Source organism: Bacidia gigantensis (genome assembly GCF_019456465.1).
Source record: "Bacidia gigantensis strain McMullin 20006 chromosome Unknown contig_132, whole genome shotgun sequence".
NCBI classification, from domain to species: Eukaryota; Fungi; Ascomycota; class Lecanoromycetes; order Lecanorales; family Ramalinaceae; genus Bacidia; species Bacidia gigantensis.
In genome coordinates this window covers 1,188,488-1,208,579 of record NW_025408592.1, presented here as the reverse complement: position 1 = coordinate 1,208,579, position 20,092 = coordinate 1,188,488, and the positions used below count along the sequence as shown (strand labels likewise).

Genomic DNA, 20,092 nt, shown 5'->3' with positions numbered 1-20,092 from the left:
GTTTTCAATGCTCCAATACTTCGCCCATTGAGACGGCAAGATATGGTAGGATAGATTTACGCCATTCATCGGGAATTAGTCCTGTCTCTCTATCCACTCGCGATTGCTCACGGCAAACTTCACAGCCCATAAGATCTAAACATCCGGCCGTAGTCGAGAAATTTGTGCACTGTCGCACTTGTGACCAGTGTTGTCGTAATGATTCCGGGCAAGCGGTCTTTGAACGGATCCAGACTCCTCTCCTGGAAAGCCAGATAACCGCTCAATAGACAACCGCATCCCATCCCGAAAGCCAATATATAATCTTGATATCGATCATTTCTTCGCATGCCATGACACACTACCACAAGAGTCCCGAATCCAACGACAAGGTTGGTGAAGACGAGTGCTGGAGGATTGATCAGAATGCTTGGTATGGGCAGCAATAGGCGGCACGACGAAGACTGAATGAACGCTCGGAGTCAGCCAACTTGAAAAGATCCGAGGAAGAATTGAGATACTGACACGCTCTGATATACACACGTTGGTGAATCCGTCCTGAGAAGTGCGCCGTGAGTGGGTAGGGTCATACTGCTTTATCCCGAAAGCACAGACACTTTGTAGCGCAATCGCGGCAGTCCACGTATAAGTGACTTTGGTGGTGGCAGAATCTTGATCTGGGGAGGGCTCCGGCACGGGTGCCGGGTACGGCTCTTTCTGGGTTGGGTCCGTGGTAGTCCGGACATTTGACACTGGTAACATCTCGCTAGGACAATAGCATTCGCAGGCTTATGGCATTGTTCCTCAAGTGAACGAGGTTTATAGACTTGGTCGCTGCATGCTAGGGGTGATAGCTGGCCGATCGCGGCTAAAGGGAGGCTGGGAGATGGGCGCTGGAAGTGTGGCTGTACCTGAACACATTCTCAGGTTGGACAATTGAGAGTTGAGTCGAGTCCAATGGGGTTCAGCGGCCAAAGTGGACGTTGCCAAGCGCTGTCTTTCCCCACCAACCTTAAGGCCATCATGACAGGATTGGTTAGTAGCAACAGCTTTTAGGTAAGCAGGGGCCATCAGCAATTAAACTTAAAGAAGTCCTATTTGCTAAAGAAGATAAAGCGCGATAGCCTGACCAATCTCGCCACCGCCACCCGGCCAAAAAAAATTATATATTGCCAATACGCAACTCTCTCAGTACATACGACCACAGGACACGGACAATACGGGTTCCCGTCAGCTCACCCAAAGTCAAACCGTATACCGATCGAGTAGCAGTTGGGTCGGTGACGACCAGCGAATGTCGATTGTTGTATGTTTTTGATTTTTCTGGCTAGGGAAGCATATTGCTTGCATAGCACTCGTTCACAAAGCTTGCTGAGATACCATTTCTACGGAATGATGCTTCGATTGGGGGTACGAGAAGTGACTAGACGGGGGGAATACTGAAAAGGAGTATGTAAGATTCGAGGGCTTTTTACTTGGGGTCGAGAGGTTTTAATACGCAGTCCATCGTCGCCTTTTGCTAACGCAGGCTACTAGGCTTTGGACAGATAGCATTGCACTTTAAAGCACAGGAGAAACGACTCTTGTAGAGAGATCATTCATTAGTCACATTGGGATTGTAGAGCACATAGACAGTAAAGGTAAAGGCAAAAGTTATATAACGAGTAGCATTCATAAGACGTCATAAAGACGTGCCTATGTCGCTGAAGGCGAGATGCGAAATCATTCACCCACCTACTGTGGTTCAATTGAAGCCGTTGCTATCGGCTTCCGCCCAATTATCAGATCCGCTACCTGCTCAAACAGCTGCTGTACAGGCGGTAATGCATACGCAGGCCCTTGATCAAAGATTGCTGCCAGCTGTTGGGGCGTGACATTGACGGCATTCTTCCCATCAGTTTCTGAGTTCTCATCCATTGATATCAACGGTCTCTTCGCGTTTCCTTTACCGAGTATATCACTCAGGCCCTTCCGAGGTTTGAGCTCGGCTTTTGGTGGCTCAATCTGCATTATTGGAGCCTGGATCGGGCTCAAGGTGGTGATCTCTGCGGCGGTGTCGACGATGTAGTAGCCTTTTTGACCTACAGCGGGCAGGAGTGCGGTTACTGGATTCTGTAGAGAGCTGATGAAGAGGGGATTTGGGCTACTGACGTCGAAGATGGCGACTTGCGCTTTCAGACTTTTCTTCTGGCCACTGGAAGCTGATTGTGGAATTGCGATGGAGAAAGTGTTATGCTTGAGGTTGATGGCTAGATGGGTGTGAATTGCTTGATCAGCTGGGGAAGACTGATGAAATTTCAACGAGGTGGCATATTCTTGCTTGTCGTTGACAAGATCCCAAACGATAAGTTGTTTTGAGAGGACGATGAGGTATCTATCGATGATGCCGAGGCCATGCAACGAAGAAGCAGCCAGGCCAGTCTGGACCTTCTCTATTATACCCGTCAATGAGTCAATCAGGTATATCGGCGAAACGTTCTGTTGCTTCACTCCCAATGCAATCAATGAGCCATCGGGCGAATATGTTAAGCTTGCCGCCATTTTGTGTTCTTTAGATTGCCCAGTCGATCCAATGGCGGTGGAAAACCGACAATGCCAATTTTTAAGCGGCAACCCATCTTTGCCTCTTACAACGATACCACCGCGACGGCGGGTCACAGGTTTCCAAGCTTTCAAGTAACCATCCTCGCCGAGGGTAGCGAAAGCGGCAGAGCTGGGATCAGAAGCAATTGCCACAATACTTCCACTCTCGTGAACTTTACCTGTCTCCGACGCATGTGGCTGGTCAACCCTAGTGACAAGTTCCCAGACGTTGCCTTTGTCGCTCCAAATCCAGAACTTGAGACGAATCTCCCGGCGTATCAGAGTATCCTCTTGCAACTTTGCCTTGTCGAAAGCCAGAGGTTCCAGATCGCTTGCTGGTGGCATCCACTCATCTACCGTCGCAAGCCATTTTCCATCCTGACTAGTAGCCATGTGTGTAACATTGGGGTCCTCGATCGTATTTGACTCGGGCCCCATGTTTAGATTGGTGGTATTCGTTCGAGTAAGTGCTTGCCTGGCCAGCTGGTGGCCAGAAGTCATGTCAAAAGTCTGCAAGTAGGACGAGCTCTGGGGAGAACGCGAAGTCCGAGAAGATTGGTGGCTAGGAACAGCAAATAGGATTTGATGCATCTTTGTTGTACGGATGCATGCAGCATGACGTAGATCGCTTCGTCGGTGTTCGATCTGATTGCTGTTGTCGACGGTTTGAATTGATGGTATCATCTGCCTTAGGCTTGTGTGCCCATGGATTTGAACACCAGAAATGCTAAAGGAGGGTTTCATTTCCATAGTCGTGAGAATCATTGCAGAGTTGTCGGCCAGACGAATCCCATAAGAAGCTCCATCTGGCGACACAACAATACTCTCTATCGGAGCACCAAGATGCGGGAGCTGATCCTTGCTACCCGTGTCTAATTGCCACATAACAAGCACCGTTTCCAGACCGCCAGAGATGAGGTAATTACCGTCTGGAGACCATTTCACGGTATGTACAGCACTCCTGTGCCAATGCAGGTGGCGTGACATGATATCACCTGTCTTTTTGGTCTGCTGGCCGCTCTTCTGCGTTTGGAACAGGTTTTGCAATATATTGCTGTAGAGGTGAATGCTTCCTTTCAGACCCCCGATAGCCACGTCAATCGGTGGGTAGTTCCGTGATTGATGAGATCTAGCCTGTTGATCAGAATTAAGAGGAGAGGCTCTTGTATCGATGCTGACAATCCATTCAGGACATGCCATGATACGCCATTTGTGGTGCATACGTTGCGAATCAGAATCCTTGGAGGGAGCACCGATAATCAAATCATGTCCCGAGGTGAGAATGATGTGTCTACCCTTATGCAAAGGCTGAAGTGAGGTCAAGGGAGTCTCTGAAGTGTAGAGTGTTTGCATCTCTTCGATATTGCTCTCCCCTTCGGAGCAATTCCAGACGTATGACGACAGCTGCCATTTTTGGTTTGATTCCAACTTCTGAACAGCAAAGACGACCGCATCTATGTCCACGTCATCCTGCGTGACCAGTGAGATGTGGGTAGTTTCGTGCTGTGTCTGCTTGGAAGAGATACGTCTGCCCTCTGACCAATCCCAAGCCTCAATAGAACCTGAACTTAAGGCAATGTATAGCCTGTCAGGGGTGGAATCACACAACGCGACAGATGCGATTCGTTGCCCTTGATCTATATGGAGCTTTCGCAGCAGCAGTGATGTTGAGGTAGCGTAGACGGCAACGTAGGCTTGAAAGGGTATGAAAAGGTACCTATGGGTTATAAGCACATTTACATTGGAATCCAGCTGGAATGAGACTCACTCTTGGTCCAGAGAGAATGTCGGATCCAAGTCAAGCATTTGACCTCCAGTGGGTGGAGACAGCTTCCAACTTGGGGCTTCTTTGTTTGCAGCCACAGTCTGTAAACTTCTCTTCTGTTCGTCATCTGACAGTTTCCGCCTCTCCTCCTCATTCAGTCTTATTAGAGAAGAGGATGTCTGTAGGCCTTGCGGAAGTGGAGTCGCTTGGACATTCGCTGGATTCTTTTCCTGAACAGCGTTGTGTAGCTTCTTCTCCTTGCGTCTGCGTAGATCTGATTCGTCGTGGATTTGACTCCCATTTTTCATTCGTGCTTTTGCTTTGGCTTGAGTATCGTCCACAAGAACATCATCTGAGGCTGTCGAGGCTTGCATTTGCTCCTTCCTGATTTGCCTTTTCTCCTTCTGGAGCTGTTCTGTCGCCATCTTGTCATCCCTAGTCTCTGTTTGGTGCCCTGCAACACTCGAGACCCAGCCGTCCTGGTGAGATGTCTCTAATTGCGCGCTCCTATCATGCGGTACAGAGTCCAGCGCCTTCTGCTCCTCCTTCTTCTGCTTCTTGTTTTTCCTCTTCCTCTCCGATGAAGGTTGTTTATCATCTTCGATTGAACGCTGAATGGCTTGAGGTTCTTGACGTTGCGTTTTGGATTCAATTCCTTTCAATGCTTCTACATTGCCTTTAGAACGCTGCTCTTGCTGTTTCTTCAAAGCTTTCTGAGCCTTGCGTTCCGCACGCCTACTCTGATTTGCTTCGGCATCTTCATCGCCAAGTTTACCATCATGGTCTTTGACCGGAGATGTGAGCTTCGATTTCTTATGCTCCTGATGATCCACCTCAATCGAGCGATCTCCGCGTTTTCGTTTTGCCATTGCAGAGGCAGGCACTTGGAACTAGAGAGTTTCGTCTCCAGCCATGACATCAAGACTTACTGACTGATCCTGCACACTTATACAGTGCTCAATGACTAGCAGAGCTTCTAAGACATTGGTCAAAGGTGCAATGCGCCTTTTGTGAATTGCTCTTCGTTAATTTGAAGATTTTAGGGTTTCGGACATATCTCGGGGTTAACTTTTCCTTGAACTAGTGCGACTTCGAAGTCACAAAGGAAATCCACAACTCATTCATTTTGCCGCACGAGAAGCTCGTAGGGCAGCGGGCCTCGCACTAGCAATATGATCATCCCAGTGCGATGTTTCTCTTGCGGAAAGGTCAGTCACCTCCCCACAATACAGTAGGCTCAACATTTTCGAGCAAGCACTAAATGATCTTAGGTTATTGGGGACATGTGGGAAGACTTCTTGAAGATGCTGGGAGAAGGGATGAGTGATGGGTGGGTGCTCAGCTTCGACAAGTAGCTGCGGCTTCTTCCACAGCCATCTTGCATTTGACACAGCTGACATTGGCGCTTGAAGAGATGCTATGGACAAGCTTGGATGCAAACGCTACTGTTGTCGGAGAATGATCATGACGCATGTGGATCTGATTGAAAAGCTCTTGAAGTAACGCTTCAGAACATATCACGTTTGGCAAAGAGTGCTGACCCATGCAGGTACACGCCCGCGGAGCGAGACCGAGCTAAGGCTACCATGTGAAAGGAGGCGATAGATGATTTTGAGGAACAAAAACCTTGCTAAGTTCGATTAAGAGACCAAAGATATGAAAATGGCGGAGACAGCCTAGTCTACTGCGTTCGATACGAGGAATGTCCGAGGGCTGGCCTTAGACTTGAACATGCGGGAGCATGTCGTGATTAAAAGGGATAGTGAGGACGACCAGATATGCAGCTGCATCCGTGGCCGCGAGTAATCATGAAATTCGCGGAAGGGAATGATAGACCTTATGCAGAAATTTAATGCTAGGATTCGCCTCCATATATACTGCTAAGTTTTATGCACAGTTGATTCATCCTCTTCCTACATCAAACAACATGTCGAGCCACAACTTGGCTTCCACGGCTTTTCTGTCAATATTTCGATCGCTAAGCATGAGTACCTTACGCTCTGGTCCTGAGTATAGGTCAGATTTCGAATGACTTACCTCTTCTCAAATCAAATTCTTTTCCCCTTTCCCTCGGCGTCCGAATAGAGCTATATTCTGACCTAGGAGCCTATCGCTCCTTCATCTCCACCTTCATTGCCCGATCTTGTAGACTTGACTCTCGGTCTTGAGACCTAGGACAGGCTCAAGCTAGCAATTGCAATGTTCAGTCAGTCATGTCTTCCACGTAATCTCACCCCTCACCGCTGCCTTCATCCATTTCTTCCCTAGCCTCACCGCTCACAGTGTCTGCGTTCATTTCTTCTTGCCCTGCATTTTTCCTAAGCAATGGCCCCCTTGGCCGGCCAAACCTCTTCTTATTCTCATAGCATCTCACATCTGCGATGTCGATGCCCAGCGCTTGACTGATTGCCTTAGCCCTCCCAATGATAGTCTGTATCGTACTTCTTGCTATACCCGTCTCCTGCTTCACTACGCTCAACGTCTTCCCCTCGACCAAGTGGCTCAACGCCGCTTTTCTCCGCACAAATTTGTCTTTCTCCTTTCGACCTGAATTGTGAGCGGCACGGCGGGCAGCAGTCTTGCCTAGATTCGGTCGTCCCGAGCCAGGCTTGCGAGGCATCCCATTCTTGCGAAGCTTTAGCGTCTTTGTAGGTGTCGTGGTTGGGCCGAAGAGGCTGGGACTGGAGGAATCAGGCTGTCCAGCTTGAAGGTTTGTATTTACTTTCCAGGGGCGTGCCCAGCCGGTGAAGAAGTCGTATACATCATGTTCTTTGATACGTGAGATAGGGGAAGAGTCTATAAGATCATTGGCACGTAGGAACTCGACTGTGCCTTGGATCTTCCAATTCACTATTGCATCAAGATTGGGAGGCGGCGATTGCGCCTGGGGAGGAGATTCATCAGGATGAGCAGGCGTAGGATCGGCAGCATTGGGCCATCGGGGGTTGTTCGTCGGAGGGAGCGTAACGTGGGAAGGATGAAGAGACGAACTTGGCGAGGAATGCGGGTCCCCCGGCGTCTGTTGAGAGGATTGCGTTGTGTAATAATGCTGTGGGAGGGAAGATTGTTGAAGTGGGAACATTGACAGAGAATCGGCAAATGAAGGAAAGTCCATGGTGAAGCTAGTGCTTGATTAATTGATTAAATGTTAGGACAATAGAAGTGATGGGCCGGACTCTAATTCTACCCAGAATGTCTTGGCAGGGATCAGGGGCGCTCTACCTTATCAGGCTAGACTCAACTAACTTGAGCTGCTAGCGTGAACACTAGCGAAAGTCCATAGATTAGAGGTGCGAGGCAGATTGTGTATGAGCGAACGGGGCCTTGAGGCTGTCTAGCCGCTGCTGCCTCTTCAGTTCATTTACATGTATTGTACGATGGTCATGCCCGAGTCTCATGCAGCTCTTTCTGGTGAGCCATGCGTCGAGGTGCTCAGTGATTATCTTGCTTAGCCAATGGAACCTTTCTTGATGCCCCCTAGCGAAGATAAGGCTGAGTATCGTATAAGATCGCTGCGATCGCACGGTCGCGGTCCGCCCAAGAAGAGGCAAGCAACCAAATGCTCAGCTCTCCTGTATCCGAGAGGTTAGCGCCATATTTGCCCCTTGAGGACATACCTCAATCAAGCTTCCATATCATTGAAAAATGGCCTGGTGAAGAATCCAATGCCAAAACCCTTCCAGCCCCCGATAGCGAGACTCCTTGGGCTTGGGGACAGCACCCGTCACCTTATGAACGGAAAGAAACATTTCCGACACAGCGATTTCGGCGGACTCGAAATCCAAACATGACCAATAGTTCTTCTAATCCAGCGCTCAGCATCGACTTCCCCGTCCCCAGTGCTATCCAAAATACAGTTCAGTCAAGATACAGAAATGACATAGAATCTGGATCTGAAGAATTCACTCACGTTCGGTATACTGCCGCCACTTGCGACCCTAACGAGTTCACTCTTAAGAACGGTTACCATCTTCGACCAGCCATGTACAACCGTCACACCGAGCTTGTTATTGCCATTACTTATTTCAACGAGGACAAGTCCATGCTAAGCAGGACATTGCATAGTGTGATGCAGAACGCCCGCGATATTACTAATCTCAAACGCACCGAATTTTGGAATAAAGGTGGTCCAGCCTGGCAGAAAATTGTCGTCTGCCTTCTGTTTGATGGCATTGATCATTGTGATCAGGACGCACTGAATATACTGGCTACAGTTGGGTTGTTTCAGCATAGTGTTATGAAAAAGGACGTAGATAGCCAGCCGACGGTGGCTCACATTTTTGAGTACACGACACAGCTCTCTGTCACAGCAGAGCAAAATCTTGTTCAGCCTCATGACGATGGGCCCACGACTTTACCGCCAGTTCAGATGCTACTTTGTCTTAAAACACGCAATTCCAAAAAGCTCAACTCTCATCGATGGCTGTTCAATGCGTTCGGTCGGATACTAAATCCAGAGGTCATTGTCACTATTGACGTTGGGACTCGACCTGCCCCAAAGTCAATCTTGGCACTTTGGGAAGCCTTTTATAACGATGGAACCCTAGGGGGAGCAGCCGGGGAGGTTCAAGCTTTGTTAGGACGAAGGATGCGTAATTTGTTGAATCCTATTGTTGCGGCTCAAAACTTCGAATATAAGATAGGTAGTATGCTTGATAAGCCTCTCGAGTCTGTCTTCGGTTATCTTACCGTTCTCCCTGGGGCTTTCTCCGCGTACCGATTTCGTGCTATTATGGGGAGGCCCCTCGAGCGCTATTTTCGCGGAGACCCGGTGCTAGCTGATCAATTGGGGGGAAAAGGTCTGAATAGTATGAATATCTTTACAAAGAACCTCTACACGGCTGAGGACCGAATTTTGTGCTTCGAGCTTGTTACAAAAGCCGGCGCAAATTGGCATTTGGGCTACGTGAACGCCGCAAAGGCTGCGACAGATACCCCCGAAAACATGGCAGATTTCATAGCGCAGAGAAGGAGGTGGCTGAATGGAACATTCGCCTCGACTATCTATTCATTGCTTCACTTTCCCAGATGGTACAAAAGCACTCACTCAATCACACGAATGGGCCTGTTTCATGTGCAACTCGTCTATAATCTGGTGAATCTAATACAAGCGTGGTTCGGACTCGCGGCCTTCCTGCTTACGACGTTCATCATCACGGACATTACTGGCTCCCCACCAAGGACTCAGAGGTCGAAAGCATTTCCATTTGGATCAGCTACACCAGTCATCAATGCAGTGATACAGTGCTTATACATCGCGTTTGTTCTCTTTCAATTCATCCTAGCGCTTGGAAACAAAATTCGGTCGGAACGATTCAACTACATTATGTCATTTGTTCTATTCGCTTTCGTCCAATTCTACTTTATGGTCAATACATTATATCTTGTTATTAGAATATTCAAGGAAAATTCACGGCAGGACACTTCAAACAACGAGTACGCATACATTACCACCTTCTATTCATCCGTTGGTTCGCTAGTGGTGTGGATCACGTGCGGCTCGGTATTTGGTGTCTATTACGCTGTCTCTATTCTATACTTGGATCCCTGGCATATGTTCACATCGTACCCACAGTATCTCTTCTTGCTTTCAGCCTACACAAATATCATTAACGTCTATGCATTCAGCAATTGGCATGACGTCGATTGGGGCTCGAAGGGCAAAGAAATCTCTTTGTCAGAGTCCTTACCCTCAGCTACAAATGCAACGGTAACCACAGCCGAGCCAGAGGATACTGACAGAATCCAAGCGGATGTTGACGGCGAGTTCGAGGCGGTAGTAAGAAAGGCGTTGATCCCTTATCGCGGGTCAGTCAAAAAACACACGCGTACACTAGACGAGTCGTACAAAAGCTTTCGCACAAAACTCGTGGCAGTGTATATTTTCTCGAATTTCGCTCTCTGCCTGATTGTAATGAATGAGTCTTTCGACAAACTCTCGTTTCTAGTCAGTCATCGCCCCTCTTGCCATAGTGCTGTCACTGTATCAAGCTGACGTCGGTTTGAAGGGAGATAGTTATGCCCACAAGGTTTGGTTCTTCCGCATCTGGATGTGGGCCACTTCAGGCTGTTTCCTTTTACGCTTTCTTGGAAGCTGCCTCTGGATGGCGCGCAGTATGATATTCTATTATTTTGCAAGGAGATAGGATTGCCAAGTTGCTGACGGTTTGATTTCATCTGGCGGACCAACCCACAGTCCATCAACTTGGAATATCTTTGGAGAAATCTGTATCATCTGTTCAAGTCCTGATATACCAGCGAATATCTTGCTTCAGTGAAAGTAAGTACTGTCCGATCAGTCACGACTAGTGCGGCCAAGTCCGTTAAAGTAGTAGAGACACAGCTGATGTACTAGCTACAGTCTGTTTGTCTTAGCGTTTACATCTCGTCAATATTATCCAAGAGTGGTTCAGACTCGTAGCCTTCCTGTTTCTCGGTCAGCTTGCTCAGGAGAGTAGGAGCGATGCCGGAGGGACATACCTCTAGCTCGAGTCTTTTGATCCTTTTCTCCACCTTGCATCTCTATTCCTTCGGTTGACGCGGTGTCCATTATCTTGGGCCCTTAAATGCCAGCCAGGAAAATTTCCCGATACTTCCAATTAAAAATTCTCTGGAAATGAAACCCACGCCGAGTGGGCGGCCAAGGACCCTATAAGAAAGTAGACACCACTGATGCAAGCCGAAAGGATATCAGACCTTTGGCAGACATGGCTTACATCAACTTCAGGGATCTACGGAGACCCATGGCTTAGACAGAATCTTTCCTGTGGTGGAAGGTGGAATAACAAAAACTTGACCATCTTATTGCCGCTTTCCTCCTGGCTGGCTGGAAATTTTCCAAGAGTGGGTGGTGGAAACGGAGTCTTTAACGTCTTGTTGCTGCCTCTGGCCTTGGCTGGCTAATGCTCGCTTGAACTTTTTCCGTTTTGAGTGACGGCAGGTTTGAGCTGGTGCCGAAAAACTCTGAAATGCAGGTATGAAAATGAAGGGGATTGGCAGAGACCTCTTGGAACAACTTTTGTCCAATATCGACGGTTTCAGAGCGCTTTCGACATGTAATGCTTACCATGGAACCTAGTCCCCACTACCGCTATATCTCTTATGAAGAGGCCGCTAGCAACTCATTATTGAAGGGCAAGACGCACTGCAATTGTGGATAGGGGAAATTTTGCTCAAAGAAGGGAAAGATATCTACGCGCTGAAACAACCTTCCGGCTTTCGACAAAGTCGATGAATGTCGTTAATGGTCAAGGGTGGGTCAATTCAAAGGTGCCAGACAGTACTTCTTCAATAGCTCAAGCCTGGCCACCCCGACATGAAGTTAACACAACTCTCAAGCTACCCATTGAAGCTGCTTCAGATAGGGGCCACCACTGAGCACTGTGACTCTATAATGATCAAAACGGCCTCGGATGGTCTCGACTAGATCGTCTAAGGTCACTGATGCTTACTTGTAATCAACGAACGGCCCATATATGTTGACCCATCTGTCCAGAAACCCAGGGAGTCTCCATTTCAAGCGCAACCTCATCACCCTTGAGCTCTTGCCTCATATGTACTTGCAGAGGTTGATCAAGCATTTCGTCATGATTTGGCAACTCGAATTTAGCACTGTCCTTTCCCCCTTCAAGTTCGCCTCTCATGTCTTTCGCATCTAGCTCATATCTCCGTCTCTCCTCGTCCTGAAGCTCAGCTTTAGGTTGAAGATATGGTCGGCTTACTCCTGCACTTGAAGTATTTCTCGTCTTGAAATGTGATTGCAAATCTCTCTCATCCCCCCAGCGCTTCCACTTTGGATATATGACTCCCAACAGGAGGACTAGAAACAAAGGTACAAATACAATGATGAGAGTGATACTTATGGAGAGTTTCTGATATAGCGAAAGGCCTGACGACTTAGAGAACGAAGATGACTGATGAGTTGGTGATTGTGTGGCTATGCGTGTTGCGTTTCGTCTATCGATGTAGGGCATGGCTGAATCAAATTTGTATTTGGAAAAACGGGGTATGACACTTAGAGGATCTATGAGACATCTTGTTGGTGTGTGCTGACTTTCCCGAAATATTATCACAAAGTCAAGTGACATCATGTTGGAATAAGTGGTCAAGTAAGTGCTCAGCCCACGTATTTGCCGTCCATTTATCTGGATCGACCGCAGGTGGCTTGAAGATCACGCAGATCCTAGCTATTCAGACGCTTTCAATGCCTCGCGAACAAGAATACTCGAAACAATGACATCATTTCATCATGGACGTGGCCTTAAACAATACTTAGAATGACATCTACTGCGGCAACTCTTGTCCCTGCGCCGATCATAGATAGCAAAGGGTAGGTAGTACTGTCACTTACATGCTCTGCCTCAATACCTGCAGGTTGTTGGTATGGTCCGACTGGCTCAACCTGGGACGGGACTGCATGACATGCATTGAAGATCGCCGCGGAAACGTATATTTACCGAAAACTCACAGCATATCCGGTCAGAACACAGGAACCTTTAGACTGAGCCGTTGGGCTCGCCTATTCTGATTTACTCAGCTCATCGATCCGGGAAATCGCTTAAGTATGCATCAATTCCGGAGCTGTCGGCGCTCTACATGTCCGTCCATTTTCATGAGCATTCAGCTTGACGATCTCGATCACTCGATCATGGAGTGATACCTCTATGAGGCAAGAGGTAAGTTGAATTCTCTCTTATGGCAGCATGAAGATCTTCACATATCGAATACGCTTGAAATCTAGCGAACGACAAGAATGGACGGTACTCCCCTTGTACTCGCAATCTGAGAGTTTCATTGAATCAAAAAGACGTGTGGCAACGAACTTAGAATTTGGAAATGAGGAAATTCGTTTGCCAAAGAGCGCAATTCATCCAAAAAAAAAACATCATAACTACCATCAACATCACCCTCAAATACCCAATGTCTTCCGTAACTCAGCAGCACTCCCCTCCAACTTCTCCTCATAATTAACACCTGCCAATTCCGTCCCCCTAAATCCTTTCTCATCAAACATAGCCGCCACCCAAAGATACTCCTCATCGCTCTTCATCCGATGCACATTAACCGCCTGATTCGTCACGGCGGTAAAACCGCCCTTAACATCAATAACATCAAAAGACTGCGCAGCACTCAACTCCACATACTCAAACGGCTCCTTCGCCTCCACCATCAAATTCGCAATCATGAAATCCTCATGCCGTTTCCCCAGCTCTCGTTTCTTACGCCCGTACGCACCCCCACCCGACATCTCAGCAAACAAATCGCGAGTCGTGGTCTGGTAAAGGTTCGCGAGCAACTCAACCAGGTCCCAGGTCAGTGTGTAGAACTGCCCACTGGGAAAGACGTGCGGACGCGCATACTGTATCACCCGAGTGATGACGGTGCGTTTCGCGTCGCGGTGCGGGACTAGGAAATCATCTCGCGCTTTATTCGCGACGACGAAGGTGTCGTCGTCGACTTTGGTTACGAAATCCCACTTTCGGCCCAGATCGCGCAGGTAGACTAGCATGTCGAATGGTTTGAGTGTTCGCGCGAACTCCTTGTCGTTTTCGTTGTGGTTTGAGTTGGAGATTATGATTATGTCGCCATAGGTGTCGTTTTCTTGCTTTATGACAGGCAGCCATTCATCGCTGGGCGTGCTGATTACGAACCGGGAGGTGAATGGGGTTGTGGGGTGGTAGTAGCTCTGCCAGGTGGAGCGGATGACTTCGCGGCGAAGGCGGAGTGGGGCGGCGGAGCTTGTCCAGATGAGCCAGGATGGATGGTCGTCAGGTGAGGAGTTGAAGATGGAGAACGAAGGAGCTGAAGGTAAATTATGGTTGCCAATTAGTCCAGAATGGTATACTAAACTGCTAGCTGTGATGATTGCGACAAGGGATACTAGAAGAACACGCATCGTGATCAATTGACGCCGAGCCTCACTGAAATTCAAACTGCAAGAAGTACGCATTCATATCGAAAAAGCATGCTAAATGTTCAAAGGCGAAAAGATGAAGAGATGAAAATGAAATCACTTGGTGGGGAGATTGAAGGCGCCAGGTCCTCGAAAAAGGCTTGCAGCATGCTGGTCGTGGGTCCATTGCCTCGTGTGGAAGAGGGAACAAATGCATCAACTTCAATTCCCGATTGGGATGGGTCTCTGATCGATCTGGTTCGATCGAACGGGCCGCTCCCTTACGTGACAACTTTGACTGGACGGATGGCCATGATACCTACATCAGATTCCACTTTTCATGCAGGCACACAGGGCACCAAGACCCTGACCCCGAGTGTCTCCGGCTTGGGCTGCAGCGTGACGAAATCCTCGTAAAACTCCACATCTTCCCTCCCCATTTCATACAGACTGAGCTGGTGTCATCTCATCAGCGCCATCAACATGATTCAGATCTCATAACACGCCGTTTGCATGCTCAGACAGATGCCGTTCCCGCGTCCAAAGACTACCATGGAGCGAGACATTCTTTTGGTGTCGTCGGACCTTTTTGCATTATCCAGCCAGCGCTCGGGTTTGAACCTGTAGCTGTCGGGAATAGAAGCCTACTGCAGTAGGCTCGAGGTTGAGAAAAGACTCACGACTCAACGGCATACTTGCAAATCTTTCATGCCTGAGTGTACTTCACATTATTTTAGACCTTCAGCAGTGGCTGACGTGTCTGTATTGGTCTTGTATTGCGCAAGTATACGTTGCACTGCCGTCTCTCCAATCTAGCAAGCAATGGATTGGAGAAACATGGAAACGACGAATGTCTTATGTACCCATGCTGCATGCTGACCTTCCCACACCTTGTAACGGTAGGAGAATCCACTTATATTACACTAGAGAAGGCTGCGACTTCCATTAGCCAAACGATGTGAATGCTCTTCTTGAAATGGATCTGTAACATGAAAGCCGAACATCCGAGGTCTACGGTGGTACAATCTCTTTGATTGTCTTGGCCACCATAGCTGTCATTGCGCGTCTGATTGTAAGGACATTATCATCTGCTAGGCTAGGCTGAGATGACCTGAGCATAATAATCGCCTTGGTAAGAGAGATGCTTCACAGAAGTAGCCCTGTCATTAATGTGTCACAGATCCTGGACTGGGGGCTCATTTCATGCTACTGGATCGAAATCGAGTTGCTAGGCTGGGTCGCCATACACAAGCAGTGGGAGGTCCCGTGGATAAGAGGGAGCTTCGAACCTATTTCAAGGTGCGCTGAGAATCGAGGAAGCCTATGGATCATTTTGACGGGCCTTCAGATCTTCATGGCGATACAAATTCTCTATTTCTCGTCCGCTGTCGCAAAATCCCGTTGATCTTGCAGGTCAAGTAATTGTTGAGCTCCTTTCTCATTCTGGCGAAAGTCTCGGTCATTCGAGTCGAAAGAACGGTCTTCGCAGGTAGGGTTCTGGGTTGAAGCGTCGTCGAAGTACAGACAATCACGGGCCGACTAAGCGGGGCAAAAGCGAGGTTTCTGGAGGGCATTCATCTGTTGTCTATGAGACTGTACCAGATTTGAAGAGGAACACCAGATCAAAGAATGCCCCCAGCGGGATCCAAGAGACACCCTTCGTGTTCCACATCACCAATCCACACACCCGATGTTGGCAAGAAATATCACACGTGTTCCGCAATACTTGCTCAAACCCCATGCAAATCATTTCCTCCGTCAATGGCGGGCCAAATTACAAGCGCGCGTGGACAGCGGCGACAGAATGGGCTTCATCCAAGATTTGGAACTGACACCCGTGCAACGTCACGCGGTGATGGAGACCACCAACGCATTGAAGGCCAGCAAAACGCTTAGGAGACTCTGTCCAGTGGAAGATCAGTGGATAAAGCTTTGGATGCCGAGAGTGGGGTTTTGCTGAATGATGATTTGGATGGTTTGGTTCATGAGTCTGTGGAAGTGTGACAGAGTGGCCATGATTGGGATGAATAGAGTGCGCCTGAGTTTTTACTCTTTTGAGCGAAGACTATATTTCGATTTCGAAGGTGCCAGATATGCGGGTGGGATGAAGAAGGTCTACTTGTAATCGAGATTACTTTGAACCCCCCTCGCCCCTGGATCTTCGGGTCGATATTTAGGGTTCCGGTTACCGGGCGACCCCGGGGAGCGGACGGATCTCTCCGTAGTGTATTGATTGCCTAAAAAGTCTTTGTCTCTCTTAATTTCAGGTTGTACAGCAGTGGCGGACCAATCTGCGATGGCTATAATCGTTCATTGTCAGGAGGCGAGTTTCGGAATGGGCGATCATACGAGTTTGTTGCCTCAGCTGAAAAATTGAGTCTATGATTGCTATTGTAGGCCACGAATCGCTGGATAAAAGCTTTTTTTACCGTACGATGGAGTCCACGTTCAAAGCTTTGATTATGACACTGCTGTTCAATGAGCCCTGTTAAGTTTACAACATGCTCACACAAGACAAAATTCCTCACTATTTTCCTGAATATTTTCAAGGCAGTCAGCATACTCTCTCAAGCGTAAAACCTCACCATCCATCATGCCGTGAAGATAAGCCTCTCCCACAAGTTTATAGCCGTATCGTGAATCGTTAGCATTGACCGGACTAAGAATAACGGGCACGCTACAGCCGAGCAGAACGCATACAAAGTCGCCAATTTGGGCTCCAGAGGGACCAATACCGAAACAGTAGGATAAATCGCCAGTATCCTCAAGCAGGAAAAAGCGTTTATCCCATATGACCTCTTGTACTCGCGTCAAAAATTCGACCATCCATGGCGGCTTGCCTTGGCGGATCAGCTCCGCTGTATGAATGTCGCCATTCGGATTCCGCCGTTCCATGGCCAAGCTCAAGGCATCTAAGTACGACCGAGGAGGTGGATCACCTTCAGGCGTCTTATTTGCAACAAGCGTTCGCCAGAGTTCTTCGGGGATGGAGGTGACTTCCTCATCGTCATCATCAATCTCGTCTTTACACCCTCCCATGATTAGGCATTCGCTCGGGATCATGCCCTCGTACAGACGGTGCGTGATTTTCGTAATAGCACGGATCCTAAAGCCGCGAACATAGATTGTTCCATCTGATGCACGGCGACTGCTCGTGCTCAAGGTTTCTCTCGCACTTACTTTGTGGGTGGAAGGGTTTTCTGGAAGACTGCGCTTTCTTAGATCAAGAGACGCTTCATCTACATGAAAAGTCAGCCTTCGCGCAGAAATTGGATTGCAAACAGGAGCGCCAACCTTGAGGCTGGATTGCGTCTACTTCCCCGAACGATATCTCTGCTCGACTTCCTCCACACGCATTATATCTTTGGTTAGTGTCCACTAGACTATTGCCTCCAACACGTAGGGGCGGCCCTGAGCGCGGATGTCCAAACGCTGAATCTTGTAAAAGACCGATCCACGACGGAAGCTTGACCTCCTGCACTGGGGGCGGACGGCCACGGTATTTAAGACGTTCTTTGACTGTCAGATGCTTTCTATTGCGGTTTGGTGCCCACTTTCGGCAGATGATGTCTAAACGTGCCGACCCAATAATACAAAAGGCAATGAAGTCCTTGAAAACCTGCAATATGTTTTTCTTGTAGTCAACGACGAAATTGACCTGAGAAGTATTGAGTTGCCAGTCGGGCATTGGGCGCTGCGAATCATGCCGTATATCTCGTGCTAATGCTACTAAAGCGTACACTGTATCGCGAGGATCTCCAGCCTCGAACATAGTCAGCTCCGACACAAGCGCCTCCAAGGATTTGAGGCGGTCTTTAGATCCTCTAACAAACTCGTTAGTTACCGCTATCATTTTAGCAGCGCCAGCAGCTCTCATGTTACCCAACGCGTCTAACCGCTGCTTGAAGTCTGGGGAATCGCCATAAAGGGCAGCAATCGTTTCAAATTGTCGAAAGAAGGTTTCGACGGCTGCACAATAATCGAACCAATCGACTGAAGCATCACCACACATCAAGTACGCTTGCTTGGCAAGTGCAAGTTCTTGCACTACCCAGCGCCTGCGAAACCATTCCTTTCGCATTAAGGCTACGAATGCACCCCACTGCTGAGGGGTTGAGTCTTTGGCAGAGAACATGTCATCACGTTCGTGTTGCGGTACTCTGTTGACGAAATTGAGACCGATACTGCTATCTTCGCTCTCTTTTCCCAGCCAGATGCATACATCGGCTGCACGCTTGTAGATATCGGCCATCATTCTAACTTGTGTACTTTTCTCATTTCCATCGTTCTGGTTGATACATATCCAGTCAATCCACAGGACTATTGTTTGTGGTTCTCTCTCCGCCGGGTCGCGGGTCTCACCAGAATAATTTCTCAGATGTCGCAACGCTTCGCCCAAATTTGGTCTGACGTAGAAAGTCGCATTTGGCTTCAACTTCTGCTTTTCCATAATCGTTTCCCGGGCGTGGTTAATGAATCTATCGATCGGCGTTCTTGGCGCCCGGAGCGGTAATTCGGGTTTGCGAATCCACATTCTTTGGGTAGGCTCTTCATAACCCCATGTGTAGGAGAGTGCCAGATATTGGAGTCGCGTATCATCGAGTCTGACATTCTTAAGTTCGGCATAAAGCATATCTCCCTTGTTGTCAGCTGGCAATAGGTGCAGTAAACGGATCTCGTGAGGACCGAGAGGAATGTACTTATGTGTCGCTTGAGGGAGGATCAAGCCACGGTATAAGGAGTCAAGATTATCCTGCGTGCGCTCCAAGCTTGGGACAACATCCGTGAGTCCGGCGTCTGAAGGTCTGAACCTCGATTTCCCCGTCCGCCTCTCCGGCCTTTTTCCACCTGGAGGCATTGTATAGCGGTCAGAGATGTTGCCAATGGCGATTGCTTTACCTTAATTGGCAAAGTAGTTCCCTTTACTCTGCGGACAGATGAAGTAGTTTGGCTATTGCAGGCTAGAGACAACAAAATGAACTCTTCATCAAGCCAGGTGAATTAGAAGATTGCCGTCTTATCTTCCCTCTCGGCTTTTTATCACACCATCAGACCCCACTGACTTAAGCGCCACGCCCTGGGATGAGGCTCACCTTCAACCAGTCCGCTCACTGGAAAGGAAAGCCCAGGGGCCAGACGCTAGCCTCAACGAAATGGCTGTTGCCGGAAATGGCAGCGATCGCTAAGTTGACTCCATGCCACAAGACACTAGGTGTGCAGCTAGATAGAACGGCTCGAGCTGGCTCATAACTAAGATTTAGTGTAAGGCTCGCCGCCATTTCCTTCCGCCTTCCTCATGGATCCTCATACCATACGAATATAGGGAGGGAGGGGAAACGCCAAGAGCACTCCAACATCCATGAATGCAGATTGCAGTGGGCTTCCTGGCCCAGGTTCCTTTCGGAGCGCATAGTGAATCTGGCTCTCTTAACACCAGAACGTCGTCAACTGGAATATATCCGTTCCAGCGCTGCCACCTTAGCAGCTAATTCTGATAACTTCTGATCAGGCGCTTCCAAGCGCTCAAAGCATCAGGCTGACGTCCGTGCTTCCGCTAACCAAAACTCAGTAAGCCTTAGTTCTTTGACTGGAAAGCTTTAGGTTAGGGTGGATAGCATGTAGCCGCAAAAAGTATGGGTGATGCCATCAAAAGTTTTGGAGCGCTCAGACATTGTCTTGGCATTAGGCTTTCGATGGCTCCATCGCTAGAAGGGATCACCCTTAGATCGGATTTTTTTGCCTATAGGGGTGTAGCGGGGAGCATTTTGTAGATGCGCAGTCAAGATAGAAATTACGCCCAAAAATCCGATCTAGGGGGATTCCTTCTATGTCCTGTAAGGGTCTCAGCCGGAAGCAACCAGCTATACTCAGAG

At 48.5% G+C, this 20,092-nt stretch overlaps 5 protein-coding genes across 5 annotated transcripts; 1 reads left to right on the top strand and 4 right to left on the bottom strand.

Moving 5' to 3' along the window:
• Positions 1-1,713: 1,713 nt before the first annotated feature.
• KY384_001625 (uncharacterized protein) lies at positions 1,714-5,196 on the bottom strand (the record flags this gene model as incomplete). Its single annotated transcript, XM_044810155.1, has 2 exons — positions 1,714-4,279; positions 4,331-5,196. The coding sequence occupies 2 exons, from the start codon at positions 5,194-5,196 to the stop codon at positions 1,714-1,716; spliced, it is 3,432 nt and encodes a 1,143-aa protein (XP_044673167.1).
• Positions 5,197-6,557: 1,361 nt separating this feature from the next.
• KY384_001624 (uncharacterized protein) lies at positions 6,558-7,442 on the bottom strand (the record flags this gene model as incomplete). The annotated part of the gene is made up of 1 exon (XM_044810154.1): positions 6,558-7,442. The coding sequence occupies one exon, from the start codon at positions 7,440-7,442 to the stop codon at positions 6,558-6,560; it is 885 nt and encodes a 294-aa protein (XP_044673166.1).
• Positions 7,443-7,886: 444 nt separating this feature from the next.
• On the top strand, positions 7,887-10,322 carry KY384_001623 (uncharacterized protein; the record flags this gene model as incomplete). The annotated part of the gene is made up of 1 exon (XM_044810153.1): positions 7,887-10,322. One exon carries the CDS (start codon positions 7,887-7,889, stop codon positions 10,320-10,322), a length of 2,436 nt encoding a protein of 811 aa, XP_044673165.1.
• A 2,913-nt stretch (positions 10,323-13,235) lies between these two features.
• On the bottom strand, positions 13,236-14,222 carry KY384_001622 (uncharacterized protein; the record flags this gene model as incomplete). Its single annotated transcript, XM_044810152.1, has 1 exon — positions 13,236-14,222. The coding sequence occupies one exon, from the start codon at positions 14,220-14,222 to the stop codon at positions 13,236-13,238; it is 987 nt and encodes a 328-aa protein (XP_044673164.1).
• A 2,112-nt stretch (positions 14,223-16,334) lies between these two features.
• Positions 16,335-19,077, bottom strand: KY384_001621 (uncharacterized protein; the record flags this gene model as incomplete). Its single annotated transcript, XM_044810151.1, has 3 exons — positions 16,335-16,519; positions 16,805-17,458; positions 17,514-19,077. 3 exons carry the CDS (start codon positions 19,075-19,077, stop codon positions 16,335-16,337), a joined length of 2,403 nt encoding a protein of 800 aa, XP_044673163.1.
• Between the last annotated feature and the right edge of the window lie 1,015 nt (positions 19,078-20,092).